The sequence below is a fragment of the Herpailurus yagouaroundi genome, unplaced genomic scaffold, assembly GCF_014898765.1.
Source record: "Herpailurus yagouaroundi ecotype Mexico unplaced genomic scaffold, PumYag 139, whole genome shotgun sequence".
Taxonomy (NCBI): Eukaryota; Metazoa; Chordata; class Mammalia; order Carnivora; family Felidae; genus Herpailurus; species Herpailurus yagouaroundi.
This window is the reverse complement of record NW_024412394.1, coordinates 2,213,614-2,235,433: the sequence shown is the minus strand read 5'-3', so window position 1 is coordinate 2,235,433 and position 21,820 is coordinate 2,213,614. Positions and strand designations below refer to the sequence as shown.

Below are 21,820 nucleotides of genomic sequence, written 5' to 3'. Positions count from 1 at the left end.
ATAAACTGCTTCTAGAAAGTACTGAGAAACTGGACAGGGAATTATTTGAAGAGCAGGAAGTTATAACCACCACTGTGTTCATTCGTTTCCACAGGTTTTATGAACTACTCTTCACATGTAAGGAATCCTGCCTTACAGAGGTCTTGGTTGCTGCAGCTGGGCTAGTCTGATTTTGTAGGCTGGCCTGCCTGGATGGCACTTTATTTTAAAGCGTTCCCTTTTTGCCAATTACCTCAAGAAATTCTCATGCAGAGTAAGTTGTGGCATGCAGGTGGGAGGACAGAGTGGGGGTAAGACTCTTAGAAGGGGACACTCCTCTCCAGAGGCTGGGGGAAAGGGCAGGATTCTGAGGTACCTGGAAATACGCACCTTTGACAGCTTGCTGGACATAGGCTGTCGTCCCATCACTGAGGGTCACCGTCTGCAGCCCCAAGCTCTCCATGGCAAACTGCTACTTGTATACTCAGACATGAAGTTGGCTTCTGGCCAGCACCAAGAGCCACAGCTGAGGTCAGAGATTTCCTTCTGGGTCACAAGTCTGAGAAAATGGACAGTCAAATTATGAGTTGTATACCTTCCTCCTGCTACAAGGATCTACAAGGAAAGAGTGGATGAGGCCAGCCAAGAAGAAAAAGAGATGAATTCTTCCAAGTATACAACCGTGTTGGTTTTTTATGAAGAACGTTCAAAACATACCTATTTAAGAATTCTTAAAGTTGAGCACACAACAGAAGCACACCAAACTGTTTGTAAAAGCCACTTTTTTTTTTTTCTGAAGTTTACTTATTTATTTTGAGAGAGGGAAAGAGTGAATGGGGGAGGGGCAGAGAGCGAGGAGAGCAAGAATCCTAAGCAGGCTCTGCACCAGTAGTGCAGAGCCCAAAGTGGGGCTTGAACTCACGAACTGTGAGATCATGACCTGAGCCAAAGTCAGACACTTAACTGACTGAGTCACCCAGGTCCAGTCAAAACCCATCTTTAAATTCACTCTCCTCAGAAGGAAGCCCCATTGAAGGCAGGCTGCCAACCCCAAGCTGCTGATTCTCTCTACACATTCCGACATCTCTCCCACGCTCAGATCTATCCATCCACTGGCCTTGCTGGCCATCATCAGTGAATATCTCACAGGCATCACTAACAGAATGAGTCCCCAACAGAACTCACAATGGGCTCCCCAGAACTGTTCCCCTTCCAGTATTCCCTATGCCTGGACTGGCATCTCTGCCCACCCAAAATTGGTGGGGTCATCCTTGATTCTTCCTTTTCCCTCAAAAATCTCGATACACCACTATCTGCCACCATACACAAAAATTAACTCAAAATGGATTAGACTTGAATGCAAGACGTGAAACCATAAAACTCCTAGAAGAAAACATAGGTGATAAGCTCCGTGACATGGTCTTGGTTCTAATTTTTTTGGGTCTGACACCCAAAGCAAAGGCAACAAAAGTGAAAATAAATAAGTGGGACTGTATCAAACTAAAAAGTGTCTGCACAGCAGAGGAAATCATCAACAAAATGAAAAGGCAACCTACCAAATGGGTGAAAATATCTGCAAATCATATATCCAATAAGGGGTTAATACCCAAAATAAAGAACTTATATAAGTCAACACCAAGAAACCAAACAATCTGATTAAAAAAGGGCAGGACCATGGGGCGCCTGGGTGGCGCAGTCGGTTAAGCGTCCGACTTCAGCCAGGTCACGATCTCGAGGTCCGGGAGTTCGAGCCCCGCGTCAGGCTCTGTCTGGGCTGATGGCTCGGAGCCTGGAGCCTGTTTCCGATTCTGTGTCTCCCTCTCTCTCTGCCCCTCCCCCGTTCATGCTCTGTCTCTCTCTGTCCCAAAAATAAATAAACGTTGAAAAAAAAAATTAGAAAAAAAAAAAAAAAGGGCAGGACCTGAATAAACATTTTTCCAAAGAACACATCCAGATGGACAACAGGTACATAAAAAGATGCTCAACATCCCCAATCACCAGAGAAATGCAAATCAAAGCCATAATGAGATCTCACTTCATACCTGTTATAATGGCTATTATCAAAAGATGCAAAATAACAAGCGTTGGGAAGGATGTGGAGAAAACGGAACCCTTGTGCACTGTTGGTGGGAGTGGAAATTGGTATAAAGTGGAAAACAGTATGGAGCTTCCTCAAAAAATTAAAAATAAAACTACCATATGATCCAGCAATTCCACTTCTGGATTTTTATCCAAAGAAAATAAAAACACTAACTTCAAAAAAAATAAAAGCATCGAGCATTATTTACAATAGCCAAGACATGGAAAATACTTAAGTATCTATGGATGGATGAATGGATAAAGAAAATGTGGAGCATATATAAAATGGGATATTATTTAGCCATAAAAAAAGGAATCTTGCCACCTGTGATAACATGGATGGACCTAGACAGTATTATGCTAAGTGAAGTAAGTCAAAGACAAATACCGTATGAGCTAACTCAGAAGTGTCTTTAAAAAAAAGACCCCAAACACCCAAACTCATAGATACAGGAACAGATTGGTGGTTGCCAGAGGCAAGGGTCAGGGGTGGGCAAAATGGATAAAGAGAGTCAAAAGGTACAAACTTCCAGTTATAAAATAAGTAAATCACAGGGATGTAATGTATAGTATGATTGACCATAGTTAATAATAATACTGTGTTGCGTATTTGGCAGTTGCTAAGAGAATAAATCTTAAAAAGTTCTAAACACAAGAAAGAAAGTCTGCAATTATGTATGGCGAGGGATATTAACTAAACTAAATGTGGTGATAATTTCACAATATATACAAATATTAAGTCACTATGTTCTACAACCCAAAACTTAGTATAATGTTGTATGTCAATTACACCTCAATTAAAAACAATTTTAAAAAACTTAAGAAGTATATGTACCTATTTCAGGTGAGTATCACCTCTCACATCTTGACCATTGTCAAGAGCCTCCTGAAGTATGTCCTCAAACTCTTGCCTGTTTCCTATTCACTTTGTAATACTGTGTCAGAGTGCCCTTAAAAAAAGTACAGGGGCACCTGGATGGCTCAGTCCATTAAGCATCCTACTCTTGATTTCAGCTCAGGTCATGATCTCATGGTTTGTGACTTCCAGCTCCACCTCAGGCTCTGTGCTGACAGTGCAGAGCCTGCTAGGGATTCTCTCTCCCTCTCTCTCAAAATAAGTAAACTTAAAAAGAGAGAAAAAAAAAAGTTCAAGTCTACACCCGCTACTTCCTTGATCAAACTCTTGAGTAGCTTGCTATGGTCCTTGGACTCCACCTTGTCAGCATGGCTCCCAGCCATGATAAATCCCTGCAGCCCTGGGCGCTACCTCTTCCTGGTACTCACACTAGAGTCGCCTACTTCGGTACTTATCACTACCTCTTTAACATTTGTTGCCCACACAAGACTTTGGGCCCCAGCCTGGTTTTGGGTTCACTGTGGGCTCTCCACAAATCCTTGTGGAGTGACTCACTGGGTCCTTGTGTGCAGGGAGGGACGAGCTGTAGCGTCCTGCTGGCAGGACTTCCTTTGCACTGGCATACAGCCTACTTGAGCCAGAGCCCAGACTTATGAAGCCTTGTTCTAGGTTTAGCAGTGAAGATTCTTATTGCCACCCATCCACAGAAACCCCCTGGACGTGGGATTTGGACTGCCTACTTGATTCTCACTGATTTCAGTTAGTGCTGCCCAAACTGTTTTCACATCAGGGCACCCAGAGAGAAGGATATTTGTATATGGCGGATGCTGCTACTCGAAGCCAGGAGCAACGAGCTGGGGTTCTGGCAGCCCCAAGGCTGAGCGGGTCAACATTTTTACATGACTATAGCCTACTTGTGACACACCTGTTGGGATGTTCTCCTTTAGACTTGGTGTCCCCACTATCCATAAACATTTACTGAATGGGCCAAGGTACTACTAGCAGTAATAGTGAACAGTGCTGTAGAGCTAACTGTGTACTAGGCATTTTATATATAGTGACTCATTTAATCCTCACAACGATCCTGTAACTAAATAGTATTATCCTCACTTCATAGTTGAGGGAATTGAAGCCTAAGACACTAAGTAACTTGGCTCAAGGTTGCACAGGTAGTAAGTAGGAGAAGAGGATTTTGAATCCAGGCTATCTAGCTCCAGAGTATGCTGTCATATACTCTACTCTGTAGCCTAGTACAGAGGTTTTTAGACGGGCGTTTTTAGGTCTGGCGACCTGAAAACACTTTTTTGGCATGTGAGCTTGTGCATTTTTCTGAAAAGAAGGGAGTTTAAGATTGTCATGAGAGTCTTACAGGGATTAAAGGTAAAGCACCACTGGTCTAGATGGGAATTCTGACATCTGACCCATATTATCTGGTCTACTAGGTTCCTGGCAGTGACCCCAACCTTGCCCAGAGCCTTGATAACCACAAGCTCTGGTCCTGGCCTCTCTTGGTCAGCCTCGACCTTCAGAGTCTTAAGCAGGGAGAGAAATTCTTTTGGTACCCTGCTTCTGTTAACAGCATTGTCAGAAAAAGGATGCATAGGAGACCTAGGTCTGGAAACAAAGCAGATTATGGGTTGAAAAGGGATTACAAAATGGCCTCAAATCTTTATGGCTGGCTCCTGTGGCTGCTGCTGCAATAGGTGGTTTAATTCAGCACATCTGGACTCTATTGAGACATTCTGAGGAAAACCTGTGGCATGGTTAAGAACACAGGTTCTGGAGTCAGACAGCCTGGGCTCTAACCCAGGTTCTACCTCTTTGAAGCTGTGTACCCTTGGGCAAGTAACTGAACCTCTATGAGCTTCAGATTCCACTTGTAAAAAAATGGGGATAATAATAGCACCTTCACAGGTTGCTGTAAGGATTAAATAAGGTCACATATGTCAGCATTTAGCACAGTGCTGCCACATAAGTACCCAAGAAAAACTGGCTCTGCGGAGGGGATGGAAGAAAAACCTAAAGAGAAATGCTTTTGAAGCAATGGGTATTCTTAAACGTAGGCAAATAGTGGAAAGAGCCCTGTACTAGGAATCTGCAGAAATGGTTTCTAATCTCAATTCTTTTTTTTTTTTGAGAGAGGGAGAGAGTGCACGGGCACACGAGCAGGGGAGGGGCAGAGAGAGGGAGAAAGAGAGAATCCCAAGCAGGCTCTGAACTGAGAACACAGAGCCTGATGCGGGGTTTGAACTCACGAACCATGAGATCATGATCTGAGCTGAAATCAGGAGTCAGATGTTTAACTGGATTGAGCCACCTAGGTGCCCCTATATTAATTAACTCTTTCAAAATCTTAAAAATAACCCTACACAGAAACAGGTACATTATTTCCATTTTATGGATGCAGTGACCAAGGCTTAGAAGTAATTACTCCAAGGTCCCACAGCTAGTAAGTGCGGAAGCCAGGATTCAAAGCCAGACTGGCCGGCCCCAGAGTCCATACCTCTCAATATCTGGTGCATTTCTTCCTTCTGCTAATATAGTGTGACACAATGTCAGCACTCAAAACACTTGACTATTGATTGTTTAACTTTCATCTCACCCACTGTAACTTAGACCCAGTCCTCCTGGACCTGACCACAATGGAAAAAGGGAATAGCTGGTAGCCACATTTCCCAAAATAACGCTTCTTAGACTCAAAGAAAACAAATCTCCACTCTTTTACATGTTCTCATGTGCAGGCTAAATATTCAATTTTCCTCCTTAAGCCCATAATATAAACCTTTAAAACAGTCAACTCTTGCTCTTTAACTTTTCCTGATCTCCGATGCTGCCTTCCAACAGAGCCTGACTGCAGGTGGTGAGAAGGTGTTTTGTGGCTGCCAGGCATATACAAGTGTCTGATTGCCATTTTTCTCCCTTGCCTTTGTGAATCGATGCTCTACTCTGAATCCTTCTGTGTCAGTAGTGAACTAACAACAATGATACTGGCAGGGCCAAAGAGAGGCTTGTCACTGTCTCAGGATGGCTGTGACTGAGCATTTCCTGCCTGCACTTGACATTTCAGATTCATAACTCCTGTGGCCTTTTGAGAAAGGATGGAGGGGGAGCAGGGGCAGCTGCTCTGTTTTCTCCTTGTAGGGTATAAGGTTTGCCAGCCCCCCAGTGACCTAAGCTGGGTATTAGGGAGAGACAGACTGGGGGCTGGGGGAGGGGTGGATAATAGCCATGATAAAGGGTAGAAATGAAAAGGAAGTACTCCTGGGGTGCCTGGGTGGCTCAGTTGGTTAAGTGCCTGACTCTTGGTTTCAGCTCAGGTCTTGATCTCAGGTTTGTGAATTCGAGCCCAGCACTGCCAGCACAGAGCCTGCTTGGGATTCTCTCTCCCTCTCTTTTGCCCCTTCCCACTTCTCTATCTCAAAATAAATGAACTTAAAAATTTTTTAAAGAAAAGGAAGTATTTTGGACTCTACCAGAACTTGCAGCCAGCTTCTGTTTGTTGACTTTTTAAAATGAACATGGGACACCTGGGCGGCTCAGTCAGTTGAGTGTACGACTTCGGCTCAGGTCATGATCTCGCAGTTCGTGAGTTCAAGCCCCATATTGGTTCTCGCTGCTGTCAGCCCCATGTCAGGCTCACTGCTTTCAGTGCAGAGCCTGCTTCAGATCCTCTGTTCCCCTCTCTCTGACCCTCCCCGGCTTGTGCTCTCTCAAAAAGAAATAGAACATACAAAAAAAAAAAAAAAAAAAAAAGAACTTAACCTGGCTCTGATGCAGGAAATAGCCCTCTGGCTTCATAATATATAAATGTTTCCTAATGTAAAAACATAAATTATAATTTATCTGGAAGAGATAACATTTGGAAAAGCTTTTCAGATACTTTGGATCTTTAGGTCTTTCCACGAAACAAGATGTGCTTCAATTATCTCCTCAAAGCAGAAAAATAAGGGTTATGAAAGACAGGAAACTAAACAGTAGCCACATATTTGTTTCTCCACTTTGGCACGGTTCAGATCTAATCTGATCCACACGCAAGCTAGGCTTCGCCTTGACTACAGACACCTGTTCACTATTCCATCATTTTCTGCCAGTCCAAACTCCTTGGACATTTGAAATAAGGCTTTCTGTACTCTGCTTCAGCCAGCCCAGAGGGCAACTGTATTTAAAGCCAAAGAAAGGAAAAAAAAAAACAAAAACAAAATATTTACTTGGCAAGAGAAGAATGTTCAACTTTGGGGGGAAGAAAAGACTTAATTTTCGCTCAGAAAATTCCTCATTTGGAAATAAAAGTTCTCAGAGAGGAAAAAGTGACATTAGGTTGGAAGAGACAGAGGCTCAGCAAGTCAAGTGGCAAACAAATTAGAACCAGATTTGGAAGAGCTGTAGTAAAACGATTCAGTATTTGTTATTATAGAAAAAGACTTCAATGCACACACAAAAACCTTGGTGAAAGAGGCTTGGTTCTGTGGGTTTCCAAACACTAAAGAGAAAACAGGAAATTAATAACAGAAACTTGCACACATTTAAAACATCAGCTAAACATCTCTTTGCAAATGGCACAGTGATTTTAAAAGCCCAAATCACTTTTTAGTGTGGTTCCTATTTAGCTACTACAATTTTATAGATTTGAATTAGTCACAGAAAAGAGTAATTAGGCAAAACGGATTATTTTTAATTCCAAAAGGGCAATGAAAATGCAGACCCCTTTACTGCAGAACAGAATTCATTTAAACTAAAACAGGTAACTTAAAAACCTAATTTTCAGTCATAAGTTTAAGGAGAATTTTAACATCTTAGCTTGTAAACACCCAACACAGAATCACGGCTATTTCAAATCCACCTTTAGTCCACTGAAAAAAAGTCCAGAATAAAGTCATTTTGGAGGGGGTGTACTAAGGGTGTACATTATACCAATATGCAAATTAATACAGATATTATTAAGTTACATCGGACTTGTTTCTGGAATTCAGCCTGGGGTCACTGCTGGCTTGAGAAGGGCTATTTGAAAATGAAACATGCCATCAGCCATCAGGAGGAACTGGATCATCATAGTTATTTAGGTACATAGTGTTATTTAAAAAACATCACCCTGGGGGGCGCCTGGGTGGCGCAGTCGGTTAGGCGTCCGACTTCAGCCAGGTCACGATCTCACGGGCCGTGAGTTCGAGCCCCGCGTCAGGCTCTGGGCTGATGGCTCAGAGCCTGGAGCCTGTTTCCGATTCTGTGTCTCCCTCTCTCTCTGCCCCTCCCCCGTTCATGCTCTGTCTCTCTCTGTCCCAAAAATAAATAAACGTTGAAAAAAAAAAATTAAAAAAAAAAAAAATCACCCTGGGACAAAAAGGTTAAATTTATGCCATCAGTTCATCAAAATGGAACAATACCCAAATCTCAACTAGGAAGAGAAGGTAGTTTTAGCTTCTGAATCGAAAATCAAGGCAAAAGAAAGTTAGGTTTAAAAAAAAAAATCAACATTAGGGGAAAATATTGAAGAAAGAAAACGTAAGACATGATATTAAAAACACATGCAACTTAAATATACACTTAACAATGGTTAAGATGGTAAATGTTTTTTACATGTATTTTACCACAACAAAAAAAAATTGGGTGCAAAAAAAAAAACACATGCAGACATATACAAACCTCCAATAACAGTCTCAAATTCCCACTAGACAAATAAGGCTATAATATGAATTCACATAAGCAAAAACACTAATAGTAAATAAATAATACAAAAAAGGTTCACTGTCATTAGTAATTAAACTACAAGAAAGAATAATCATGGTGGTATATACTTACTCCATTACCATAAATCAAAGTATTAATATCCAGTAGACAATGAGATACCACTACATGCCTATCAGAATAGCCCAAATCCAAAACAGCAATAACACTAAGTGTTGGCAAGGATGTGGAGGAACAGGTATCACTGCTGGTAGGGATGCAAAATGGTACCGCAAAACAGTACTCTGGAAGACAGTTGGGCAGTTTTTAACAAAATTAAACAGTCTTACCAAATGATCCAGCATTCCTACTCCTCAATGAGTTGAAAACTTATATCCAGAGAAAACTAGCACATGGATGTTTATAGCAGCTTTATTCATAATTGCCAAAGGCTGGAAGCAACTAAGATGTCCTTCAATACACAAAACTGTGATACATCCAGACAATGGAATATCATTCAGTGATAAAAAGAACGACTGGGGCACCTAGGTAGTTCAGTTGGTTAAGCGTCTGACTCTTGATTTTGGCTCAGGTTATGGTCTCAATGGTTGTGAGATGGAGACCCATGTCAGGCTGTGTTGGGCCTGGAGCCTGCTTAAGATTCTCTCCCTCTCCCTCTGCCCCTGCCTCCACTTGTGCTCACTCGCTCTCTCTGAAAGAAAGAAAAAGAAAGAAAGAAAGAAAGAAAGAAAGAAAGAAAGAAAGAGAAAAAAGCCACTAAGTCATGAAAAGACACAGAGGAAACTTAAATGCATTTTGCTAAGTGAAAGAAGCCAATCTGAAAAGACTACATACAGTATGTTTCCAACTACATAACTTCTGGAAAAGGTAAAACTGTAGAGACAATAAAAGTATCAGTGCTTGCCAGGGGTGCAGGGGGAGAGAGGAAGGATGCACAGATGGAGCACAGGGCATTTTTAGGGCAGTGAAATGATTCTGTAGGATACTGTAATGGTGGACATATATCTGACGTTGTATATTTGTCAAAACCCATAGAATATATAGCACAAAGAATGAACCATAATGTAAACCATGAACTTCAGTTAATAATAATACGTCAATACTAGTTCATCAATTGTAGCAAATATACCACACTAATGCAAGATGTTAATAATAGGAAAAACTGGGCACTGGGGCAGGGAGGGGAGTATATGGGAACTGTCTGCATTTTCTATTCAATGTTTCCATAAACCTAAAAATGATCTAAGCAATAGACTCTATTAATAAAAACAAAAATCCAAACATCAGTGTTGGCAAGGTCAGGAGGCAGGCACAAATGTGCATTGGAGATGGCACTAGAGACAGCTCCAGGCTCTCCAGGGCACAAACCATCAATGCTTAACCCCACCAGGGGTTAACCCCATGAGGAAAGGTTCAGAATCTGAGAGCTAAGAACCTCATCTTCATAATTTATTCCACAAAGAGAATGCACAGAAAACAGCACTACTTGCACAGGATGCTTAAGCCTTTTAAATAAGAACCATGAAGCCCATCTGGATTAATGGAAGAAAGTCAACAAACTAACACTAAGTAGTGAGACATAAGGTTGAACATTCACTCAGTTTCAACTTGCAGAAACCTTAACTCCAAGTGAGAGGAGAGGAAAAGAGGCCAAAAAGAAATGGACAGGGTATAACCTTAAAAAAAAAAAAAAAAAAAAAAAGTCACTGGAATGGAAAGATACCAGCATGGAGTAGAGAGGTGCTTCTCCATTGGACACTAAACACATTTGCTTGGTTATCAGCTCCTCCCTCTTGGGGTTTCCTTTTATTCTTCCCACAGCCTGCCCATCACTAGCTGTACCTCATCCCTCTGATGTCCTGCAGAAAAAGACATTCCTCCTTTAATTCATGCAGTCTAAGGACTAAGGTAGGGAACTTCTTCCTCTAGAATTTTCCTTCTTTCTAACCACAAGAGGTCTAGTAGTTGTTTTTAAATGTGGTATTCCTCGGGGTGCCTGGGTGGCTCAGTCGGTTGAGTGTCCGACTTCGGCTCAGGTCATGATCTCACAGTTCGTGAGGTCGAGCCCCATGTCGGGCTCCGTGCTGACAGCTCGGAGCCTGGAGCCTGCTTCAGATTCTGTGTCTCCCTCTCTCTCTGCCCCTCCCCTGCTCATGGTCTGTCTCTCTCTCTCTCTCAAAAATAAATAAACATTAAAAAAAAAATAAATGTGGCATTCCTCAAACTGGGCTGTGTTGTGCTTTGTATGTCTTGTGGCATAGAGTGTCATGGTGGGGCCCTATCATTCAGTATCCTATGGTGATCTCTGGGGAATCTGTATATTCTTCACTCAGAGCAATGTCCATGAGGCTGTGGGGAAACAGGCAGAGTCTTACCTTGCTGGGGACGGGTGGGGAGGGGCAGAGTATACATGGGTACGAACTCTGTGTAGGGCAATGTGGCAGTATCAATCAGAAGTACAAATGTGCCTACCATCTGACCCAGCAGATAGGTCATGTATGACATGTATGTATGTATGTAGACAGAACATGTGGAAAATGGCACAGGTCTAAGGTTCGTCATGGCATCCCTGTATGCAGTAATAGCAAAAACATTAAAAGCAGCATAAATGTTTATCAATATGGAATTTCTATACTATGTAGACATAGTTAAATGAGGAAGGTCCTTACATACAAACACGCAAAGATCCCCAAAACATATTAAATTTAAAAAATGGCAAAATATAAAACAATGCCTTCTGTATGTTGCCACTGGCATGCAAAAATCTGTAGAAAGACAATCAAGAAATTACTAAGTAGGGTTGCCTGCAGAAGGGTAGCAGAGTGACTGGGGAATAGCAATGGAAGGATGACTTTTCACTGGACTTACAGACCAAAAAAAAAAAAAAAAAAGTTAGCCTCATGAATGTTAAATACACAAATGTATTTATATGTTAAATAAACAAATATAAATAAATGAACAAAAAAAGAAACTCTGGAAGCATGCTTTGCATTCCTTTCGTTGGCTACAGGAATATCTACGGTTCTGCATTTGTGAGGCATGGCTAGTCCAGTGCTGACAGCATAGATTCTGTTATACAGCTTTGCAGCAAAACCAAACCTGAAACCTTAGCTTCACGGCTCATGGATCGTATGGAAAGGTGACCAAGCTGAGCATGAGGCAACAGCAAATCTGCACAGGATCTGAGAACAGGTTGGCTCTAGCACGTGTGTCCCCAGCCTGGTTACAAGGGTCAGTCTGGCTGAAGTGGTAGCTAGGCAGGGGCTGCCTTTCTCCCTCACTGCTTCTGTGGCTTCAGACCGTACTTCTTAGGTTGAGAGGACAATTTTCTCAGACAGAGAGAACTCTGGTCTCAGGTACACCCTTGACATCTAAGCCTCAGGTCAGTTCCACAGTCTCAAGGAGCTCCCAGGTCCTTGGTTCTTATCATAACTGCATGGGTGTTATGCTTTATCAAATACCCCAAAGCAGCAGGGACTCCCAACAAATGAAGAGCGATACAGTGAGAAATAGTACCAAACTAACAAGTTCTATCTGTGCTTCTCGGAGATGAACCATTTACTGAGGGCAAGCCAGGGGTAAATGTTAACCCAGAGGCACTAGAAGAAGTGCTCTGACTTCCAGCTGGTGACAATCTAATGTGCTGTGAGGCTTTGAATGTCACATTCAACATCACAGATCTTTTCCGATTCTGAGCTGTAAGTGAGGAGCCTAAATAGGCCCTTCACTTCTACCGGAAAAACAAAGACAACCGTGAGACCCTCACATTAATACATAGTTCTCTACCTTGACTGAGCGCTGCCAGGGCAAGAGGCATCCAAGGTTTCGTCAGTAGCTTCTGGCCACCAGTTAAAGACAATAGCTTCTGCTGCACTTGGATTTGTATTTCAGTGGTTTTTTCCACTCACCAGGACAAAATTTCCCCATTCTGTTAAATGAAAGATGATGATTACATATCTACTCTAAACAAATTTTGTGGGTGATCTGTCAGTGAAGATGGGCTGTATCCTGTGCTCTTGTTTAGCTGGTCAGAGACTCTCCTTACAATATAAACACTGACATCTAAATGATACATGGATAAACATGGCACAGCGACTATGCTTCCAGATGCAGTGAAGGGATTACTCTGCCACGGTATGTTTTCCTTAAATTGGACTCTTCTAGGGGGAAAATAACACACTCCTACTTTCTGTTATACTGCTTATAACTTGGCGTAATCAGCACCTAACAAAGAATGTGTCCACAACTGAGCTCTTTGCTCAAATTTGAATCCTAAATCAGCTCCACTTACTGGGAATTCATTCTAATTGAAACTCTCAAGGCTGGATTTGAAACCATCTACTCCAGAACCACGAGCTCCTTAAGAGAAGATCCCAACAGAAGAGTAAACGTTGAGTGAAAGAATGAGGGAGGGAAGGAACGGAGCCCCACTGCCTTAGCTCTGCCCCAGCTCTGCCCCAGCCCCAATGACCACTTGGCCTCACTTGTAACATCATCTTGCTTCATCTCTGACATCCACGTTCACTGTTTTCCCAGACCCAGGTCAGTAACAGGCTTTCCCCTGGCTCATGTCACACCAGACCACTGGTGTCTGGCCTGTTTCCTCTGCACTTAGCAGCGAAGCTGCACCAGGCAGCTGGTCTGTACTGTTCGACGAGGGCACAGCTGCATCTTCTCCATCACTGTATCCTCTGTGCCCAGCACATGGCAGGCACTCACTGGGTATTACTTTAGCAAAGGAAAGATGGACTCTTACCACCAACACCGCTAGCTGGCATAGGGCTCAGCAGTTTTCAAAATGCTCTTCGATGTACAGATATGTTATCTTGTTTACTCTGAGCACGAATTCGTGGACTCTCACAATGGGCGTAGGCTGAGAAGATGGCTTGTTTCTAGTCTAATGCAGGCATTCTGCAGATGAAGATATGGAGGCCAGAAGTGCTGAAGTTCCAAAGGATCACGCAGCTAGCAGGTGGCAGAGCCAGGCCTCACTCCTGAACTGCTAGTGTTCTACTGTACTGCCCTGTCTCTTGCTCAGGAACAGTGTTCTTTCAGTTCTCAGGAGAGCAGAAATTTACTCACGTCTAACAACTTGTGTATCCAGTGGCTTATGCAACATCTCCATGCCCAAAAAGCACCTGAAACTTGCCACACTCAAAAGTTAGTTCCTTATCTATCCCTTCTCACAACCTACCCCTCCTCCTGCTTCCCCATTTCACTAAATGATAACTCCATTCTTCAGTTGCTCAGGCCAAAAAGGAGACAGCCATTCTCAACTTCTTCTCTGTTTCTTTTACATGCCATATCTAAGCCATCAGCAAATCTGGTGGCTCCTCTCTCTCTCTACACACACACACACACACACACACACACACACAGCCAGAATCCAACCACTTCTCACTTTTCCACTGTTTTACTTTGGATGCAAGCCACCAACTTCTCTTGCCTGGACTCTTGGAATAGCCTCCTAACCAGTTTCCCTCCTTCCACTCTTGTGTTCTATGGGTCATTCTCAGCAATGCAGCCAGAATGATCCTGGATGTCAGATCACATCACTCTTCTGTATAGAGCCCTCCAATGGCTTCCCTCTCACAATGCACAAAATCTTAATGTGACTTGCCACCAATCCACTCATGCTCCCACATCTCTCCTGCTGTTTCCCCTCTCTTACACTACTGCAGCCATACTGGCTGACACCTTCATGTTCCTCGAATGTACAGTATACGAGGCATACTCCTGCTCTGGGGCCTTTGCACTTGTTGTTCCCTCTGACTGGAACACATTTCCCCCAAATATATGCTTGGCTCACCCTCTTAACTTTTTGGCTAAATGTTACCTTTTCAGTGAGAACTTCCTTAACCACCCTATTTAAAATTTAACACTGACTCCAGGAACTCTCTCCCTTCTCTGCTTAATTTTCTCAACATAAATTTTACTTGTTATTTGTTTTTGTATGCCTGTCCCCAACAGGTGAGCTTCTTAAGTCCAGGAACTTTGTTTTATTCACTGCTCTGTCTCCAGGTACTAGAAAAGTACCAGGCCTCTAGCAGGGAGTCACCAAACATTTGTGGAATAATGAATGAATGAGTGAATGAATGAACATCCGTACCTTTAAGATGTCCCAGTAATCTAAAGGCCTTAGGCCAAAAATGGAAGACCCTAGTTGAGCTCTGGTCTCCCGTTCACCTCCCCCCACTCCCTTCACCTTCTCACTTCCAGGGCAATAGGTGCTGGTTGCCAGCATGTTACAATTCCTGCGCCACCAAGTACAAGATTCTGCAGGGTGCTGATTTTTGTTTTTAGAGCCCTATCTCACAAACAGAAAAGGTCAGGGATAGGTTAGACTAAATATACTACTTAACCTAGATAATAGTACTGACTCAGTAACATTTGCGTTGAGGTGTTTTCCAGGGAACAGTGCTAAATTTGCACTTGTTCAACTAGCTTTTTTTTTTTTTTCCAACTTTTATTAGGGATTTCAAACATACACAAAACTAGAAAGAACAGTGTAACGTATCCCATGAACCCAAATCCACAACTTCAGCAATTACCATCATTTTGCCAATCTGGTTCCCCCTATTCCTGGACTGTCTTTGCAACCCCCAGTAAAAATTTCACATTGCTGTTTTCTTGAAAACTGGTCTGTATATAACAGACCCTGGCCTTGTAACCACTGTATTCTATCAACAGCGGCAACCAATCTCTCTAGTCTTACCAAACATACAGCGAAAACAAGTACTTACACCCATTCCCTTTTGCAACCAATGACTAAAAAAGGAAGTGTCTAAATTCCAGACTGTTTAAATCAAGGGACTTGCCCATTATGCGTCTAGAGGGATTTGGGGAGGGGGGTTGTTGTGGCTACAAAATGAACATAGACGCAAACTGTTTTTACTTGTTTGTATCTGATGCAGAATTTCTGAGTTCATTCAATCCAGTCAGTATTACTGACTACTTCATAATACAGACACTAGATTAAGATGATATTGGATAAAGAAAACCCAGCCTCTACTCTGAAGGAAATCACAGTGGAGCCAGGGAGTAGGTTGAGAAGTACACAAATAACTAAGATCCACGGCAGAATACGTCCTGTGCCCTAAGAAAGATTAAACAAGCCTAAGGCAAAAGCTTATTTTTAAAAATCAATTTGGGAGCACCTGGGTGGCTCAGACTTTGGCTCGGGTCATGATCTCCTGGCTCCAGAGCTCGAGCCCCATGCTGAGCTCTCTTCTGTCAGTGCAGAGCCTGCTTTGGATCTTCTGTCTCCCTCTCTCTGACCCTCCCCGCTTGCGTTCTCCTTCCCTCTCTCTCACTCTCTCCCAAAAATAAATAAATCTTAAAAAAAAGATCCATTTGTAGACCCCAGGGTTTACCCTTTCCTTAACTCTAGTTTTACTCTCTGCTGTTATGTATTATTATATAGCCAACAAGAATATTGTAGAAGACCTGGGAATTTGGTGACCTACAGAAAAGACTCTTGGATGTAGTCTTTAATGTCACATTTTGCTATTCACCATCCAGTCTTCTGGTGGGAGGGCACTTGAAAGTCCTCCCAGAGCTGAGGAAACAATGGGGCTAATTCAATGCAGGCAGAAACCAACTCCAAAGCATTCTACCCTGAGGGCATATATACCAAGCCACTTCAGAAACAGAACAGGATGATGGGAGTGTGCCCAGGAGATGAGGCTAAATCAATTCAGAAGGGTCTCCCAAGATCTCTCTCTCTCTCCTTGCTACCTAAAGGACTGTGATCGTGGTGACCTACAATCAGAAGTTCCCAGAGAAGAGTGTAGTTCTTTGGACTAACCAAAGGGACCAGTGAGGTTTGGCTGCACAGTGCTGTGTGAGAAGGAAGGAGAGCTCAGAGTGGCAGGGTCATTTACGCAGCCCTGGAGTTAGATGCACAGAAGAATGGAAAAGAGGAGTTGGGATGAGAGGGACATTTGCATTATAATCAGTGTTATCAAAATGGGTGAAGTGAGAACAGCTGGGAGAAAAAGAGGAAGGATGGAAAAAGGTACTGTGAGAAGGGGCAGGGATGCAGGGAGAGGAAAAAGGGGAAGATTCTGGTTTGTAAAGGAGATCACTGTTGACAATGGGGAGGATGCCATGGGATCTGGGAATATAGGAGGCAGAATCTTAGGGGGATACTGGACAGAACGTGAAGAGGAGGGACCTTAGAATGGGAGGATGTATAGGTTATGAAAGATGGGTTCATGCTGGGATGGAAAGGGCTCGTTTCATTGAAACTAGGTAAAGGAAGTCACTAGATAAAGAGCTAGTTAGATGAAGTCTTTGGGTAACAGGACAAGCTGTGGATGGTAGAAAGGAGGCAGCTAGAACACTGAGAAGAGACTGAAAATAGGGAATTACATGACTACTGGGCCAGCGGGTTTTAGAGTATATGAATTCCTGGGGGGAAGGGACTTAACAGTATGAAAGGGTTTGGGGGAGAGTGCGTTGAAGTGGCAGACCCCTTAGGGTGAGTGAGATCATGTAGTAAGGGCTGTGAGAGGATATCTAGACAAAAGGTGAAAAGAGGTATTAAGGTGCAGGGGATTCCAGGCACATGGGGTGCAAAGTCATGAACAATGGGTTGAGGAAGTCACTAAGCCATGAGGCAAAGGATAACAGAGACCTTGGAGGGGGGAGATGGTCACGGAATGAGCTGATGTTGGGCTTAGGAATCATTAGAAAATAAGGAACAAGAGGCTCAGGGTGACCTGGAAAACTGTGCAGGTTTGGGGGCAAGAAAGTCAATGGAGCTAGTGGGTTTTGAAGACCATGGGTTCAAATACTCGCTCTGCCACTTATCTGTCTCAGGTTCTTTATTTACAACCAAACCAAACCAAGAGAAATGGGAAATGGTGGTGGATATAGTAATACCAACTTCTTGGGGTTGTTGCAAGGTAAGTTTAATTTATACATACAAAGCCTGACACCCAGTAGGTGCTTGGCCAATCATAATTAAAGATGTGTAAAGAGTAAGAGGAGAAGGCCATAGCAGAGAGAAGAGAACGGGGATTCCAAGAGCTTGGTGGTAGAAAAGTAATGTTAAGGTACGGGCCCTGTCTTCATTGTCTGTTGAATCCCTATCACCCAGGACAGAGTAAGACCCTTAAGAGCTTGTCAGCTTAGATTTAAGGGCTCTCATGGGCCAGGCATGGTGCCAGGTACTTTGCATGCACCATCTCAGGCAAGACTACTATCCTCCCTTAGCAGAGGTTGAAGCTGAGGGTTCTTAGAGGCTAAATGGTATGCCTGAGGTGCCACAGCTGAAGAACCAGAGACTAGAACCAGGTTTCTTATCACATCAATGCCCCTGGCTTTGCAAACATGTTAACTGATGGGGCCTGAGCAAGGGAAATGGGTATGGACTATTAAGAGTGTAGAGGGTCAAGGGAGTGAGGGAATAAGGCTCATGAAGCAAGTAGAACCTGAGGTGAGCTTACAAGAGTAAACTTCTAGGGAGGGTACAAAAATGATTGCAAACAAATATCATCTTGACTGAGAACTGTAGAATTTCACAGCTGGAAGGAAACTCTGAGATCATTTAACCCAACCTTATCACAATACAGACGAGAGGCTGAGGCCGAGTGAGGCAGGGACCTCTCCCAGGTTTCCAAAACACAACGGTGGCAGAGCTGGGACTTGAGTCTGGGACCAGACAGACTCAATCCAGAATTCTTTGATGCCTCCGACCATTACTAGTACTTCATATTCATGTCTACATCTTCCTGGGCACTGGCATGGTGCTGGGGCACTTGTAAGTCATGTGTTGATTGACACTGAGGGGCTGAGGGTGCAGAGAGAGAGAGAGAGAGAGAGATGTCAGTGGGGGTGATTTTAAGATGAAGCGGGAGCATGGAATGAAGACCATGAGGTTACAGGGCAAAGAAGGGATTATCAGATGTAGAAGGTTATATAGATGACGACTGGGTGGGAAACTATTGGAGTAGGGCTGAAGAGTTACAAAAAAACGTTTGAGGGGATTCACCAAGTTTGTGGGCGAACACAGGGTAGAACCGTGGGAGTTACCGGACCAATGATGGGGTTACTGAAAAGGTTGGGGGGGTCACCAAGGAGAGGTACGGGGGTCTTGGATCTTGAGTCACTGGACTAGAACTGAGAGAGTCACTGGGTTGGTGGGTCCCCGGGAAGTGGTGGGGAAATTCCTGGGTTGGCAGAGTCAATGAATAAGAACTGAGGTGAGGTTTTAGGGTCAGTGGGTGGGGTGTAGGGTCACAGAGGTGGAGGCGGGAGTGGGGATGGGAGACGGGGTGGGGTTTAGAAGTCTTGGGGGAGGAGTCGCAGGGCGGAAAGAAGGCGCAGGGATGGGGGACGGGACCCGGGGTGGGGGAAGGGTCAGGTCGCCGTCTAGCCGCCCGGACGCTAGGCTAGGGCCGGAGGAAGGTGGGCACGCCGGGCTCGGGACCTTCCCGGGGCCCTGCGCCCGCCCGGCCTCCCACCTGGGCACGGTGGACCCACTCTTCCCGCAGCCACCAACCTGACAGCCCCCGAGGGCGACTCCGCCGACAGACCGCCATGCACCGGGCCCTGCCACCAGCGCCGGCCCCGCAACCCGCCTGCGCCATAGCCCGCCCGCCCGCGCGCAGCTTGCCTCGCGCGATATCCAGGTTCCAGGGCCGCCGCACTTTCCTCTCCTCTCCGCGCGCCTCTACCGGGCCCCGGAACCCGTATAGAAAATACCGGGCACGCTCCACCCCGCACCCCCTGCCGCCGCGGCAGCCGTCCTACTTATCCAGGTTCCCGGGCCCTGGAGCCCAGGCGGCTGGGCTCTGAACCGTGCCCCTCAGATCCCCGCCCCGCCCCCCGGCCGGGTGACGCACAGCCCGCGAGGCCGAGCGCCCGGGGAGGGCGTGATGACGTCACGACGCCCCGGTCAGGGCCTTGGGCGCGGCTGACGAGCCAGGTCGTCGCTATAGCAATGGGGAGCCGCCACCTGTCCCGCAGGGGGACTCGCGCACCTGAGGCTTGTGGCGGGAGCGGGGAGGAGACCGAGGCCCCGAGGGCTCTGCGCCTTCTCGTCGGCTGCCTGCGAGCTAGAAGGGCGCTTCAGGAGCCAGGGAGGACAAGAGGGTCAGGTTATGAGGGGAGCTGTTCCTGCGGGTTCCGCTGCCTGCACTGAGGCTGCGGACCTTCTCGGGGCTCAGAGCCCCCGGGCTTCCTCCTGCGCCTTACCAACCCCGAAGTGCTTTAGTGTGCGCAGTCCGCAGGCACTGCCTAGGATCTTCGAGCCAGCCCCCTGAAGGAAGCAAATTGCAGGTATTACTAGCTCCTTCATGAAAAGGACGACATTGAGGAGCCGTGAGGGACTTGCCTCTCCAGGGAGGGCGCCCTGACGGTCCTCGTGGGTTCTCTCACTCTCATTCCCCCGTCAGCCCCACCCTCAGGCTTAAAACCAGCTATTCCCCCCTAGTCAGCTTGCTCCGGGGCGAACGAAACCAAGCCCTTTTGCCATTTCCCCCCTCCCACGAGGGAGGGGCTACGATCGGGGAACTTGCAGAAACCCAAGGGAAAATTCAAAGGGAGTGCGCTTTTGGTAAAACATTACAAGGAATTGAGAGGAGTTAGATAAGGGACTGGTAAAGGTTGCTTCTTAGGAGAGGAATTGGGTGCCTGGAGGAATGAAGTGAGAAACTTTTCCCTCTCTGTCCTTTTAGACTTTAACTTGTGTGGCTATTTTTTTTTTTTTTTGTATCCTCCCTCCCCTCATCCCCAAAAAATTTAACTTAAGAAAAAAATTTTTTTTCAAAGGAAGTATTCCGATAAACTAGAAACATTTACAAAGTACTGGGTTTGGGGTCTATGGGCGCTAAAGATGCCATTGAGGGCACTGACAGTTTCTTTCCTCCCCTGTGGAGCTTAACCAGAAAGCTCACTTTTCAATTTTAGGCATCCCTCTTCCCTATCTTATTTGCTTTGACACAGCCTCTCCAGAGGTGGGACTGGGAGCAGAGTTCTCGGTTTCAGTGGGCACTGAGTGACAATTGATGGTCCATGCTTATAGTTAATAATTTAGCCTTTATATGCCTCTTGGTATAGAAATAAACAACCTGATCACTGTGATGCCCTTTCTGTTCCTTTCTGGTGGAATATTTTACGTACCTACGGAGAGAATAAATAGCGTGTCCTGTAGCATAAACTCCTGGTTAGAAATAAAGCGGGGAATAGAACTCAGGTTGTCCTAGTTTGTCCCCCAACTACCTCTTTCCGTTATAAAAAATACATTTGTCTTTTCTCACAATCCATGCAGATCCTAATCTGATTGGCTACTCACCTCTCCTATTATTATACAATGAACAAAAACTCTGGGAAATCAGTGTGTGACTTTGAAGTAATGAGATTCTGATGGTGGGTAATTTCAGATACTCAGAAAACTGGTGAGGAACATATTTTGGAGTGGAGGATTGAAACTCATTTCTAGCAGTTTGCCTTTGAGTCCCACCCTTACAAGGTGGGAGCCCCGCATCGGGCTCTTTGCTGTCAGCACGAAGCCCACTTTGGATCCTTTCTCCTCCCTACCCCCACCCCTCCACTGCTCACATGCTCTCTCTAAAAACAAATACAAAACATTAAAAAAAAAAGTTGATATCTAAATTTTCCATCACAAATTTAAGTACCTGTAGAGGATATAATGTCTGATTTATTATAAATTTTGATGTTTTAAACTAAAACCATTATGTAATTCTTAAGTGTATCCAGTGGACTCCAAATACCCTAAATGTTTGGTGCCTGCCATCATCTATTTAAAAATACATGAACAAGTTCTTTAGCAGAAATTTTATATGGTTCCCTTTCTTCTTGAACTTCTAATTCCATTCACTTCCCATTCAGAACTGTATTCTAATTATATTTGTATGTGTTTTTTTTTTTTTAAGTTTATTTATTTATTTTGAGAGAGAGCAAGCATGGGGGAAGAGCAGAGAGAGAGGGAGAGAATCCTAAGCAGGCTCTTGCTGTCAGCACAGATGCAGAGAGCCTGATGTGGGGTTTGATCTCACAAATTGTGAGATCATGACTTGAGCTGAAATAAAGAGTTAGATGCTTAACCGACTGAGCTAGCCAGGCACCCCAGTATATTTGTGTTTTAAAGACTTATTGATCACTATCGCACTTCTTTGCAACAAGAATGAGTATAAATTTAAGATTATTGGCTGTGACCATAGGCTTTAATTGTTAAAAAAAAAAAGTCTCATTTGA

At 44.4% G+C, this 21,820-nt stretch overlaps 1 protein-coding gene across 6 annotated transcripts in view; it reads right to left on the bottom strand.

Moving 5' to 3' along the window:
- The window catches only part of ZNF76 (zinc finger protein 76), a 33,444-nt gene extending 14,047 nt beyond the window's left edge, over positions 1-19,397 (bottom strand). For 4 of the 6 annotated variants that reach the window (XM_040473275.1, XM_040473279.1, XM_040473280.1 and 1 more), the window contains exons 1-2: positions 19,104-19,211; positions 370-538 (exon numbers count right to left, since the gene is read on the bottom strand). In XM_040473275.1, the coding sequence (XP_040329209.1) occupies positions 370-442 (73 nt within the window). In that variant the 5' untranslated portion in view covers positions 443-538; positions 19,104-19,211. Of the gene's footprint in view, positions 1-369; positions 539-12,382; positions 12,525-19,103 lie in introns of all 6 variants that reach the window. The other 2 variants (XM_040473277.1, XM_040473276.1) reach the window with 2 other exon arrangements.
- Positions 19,398-21,820: the final 2,423 nt, after the last annotated feature.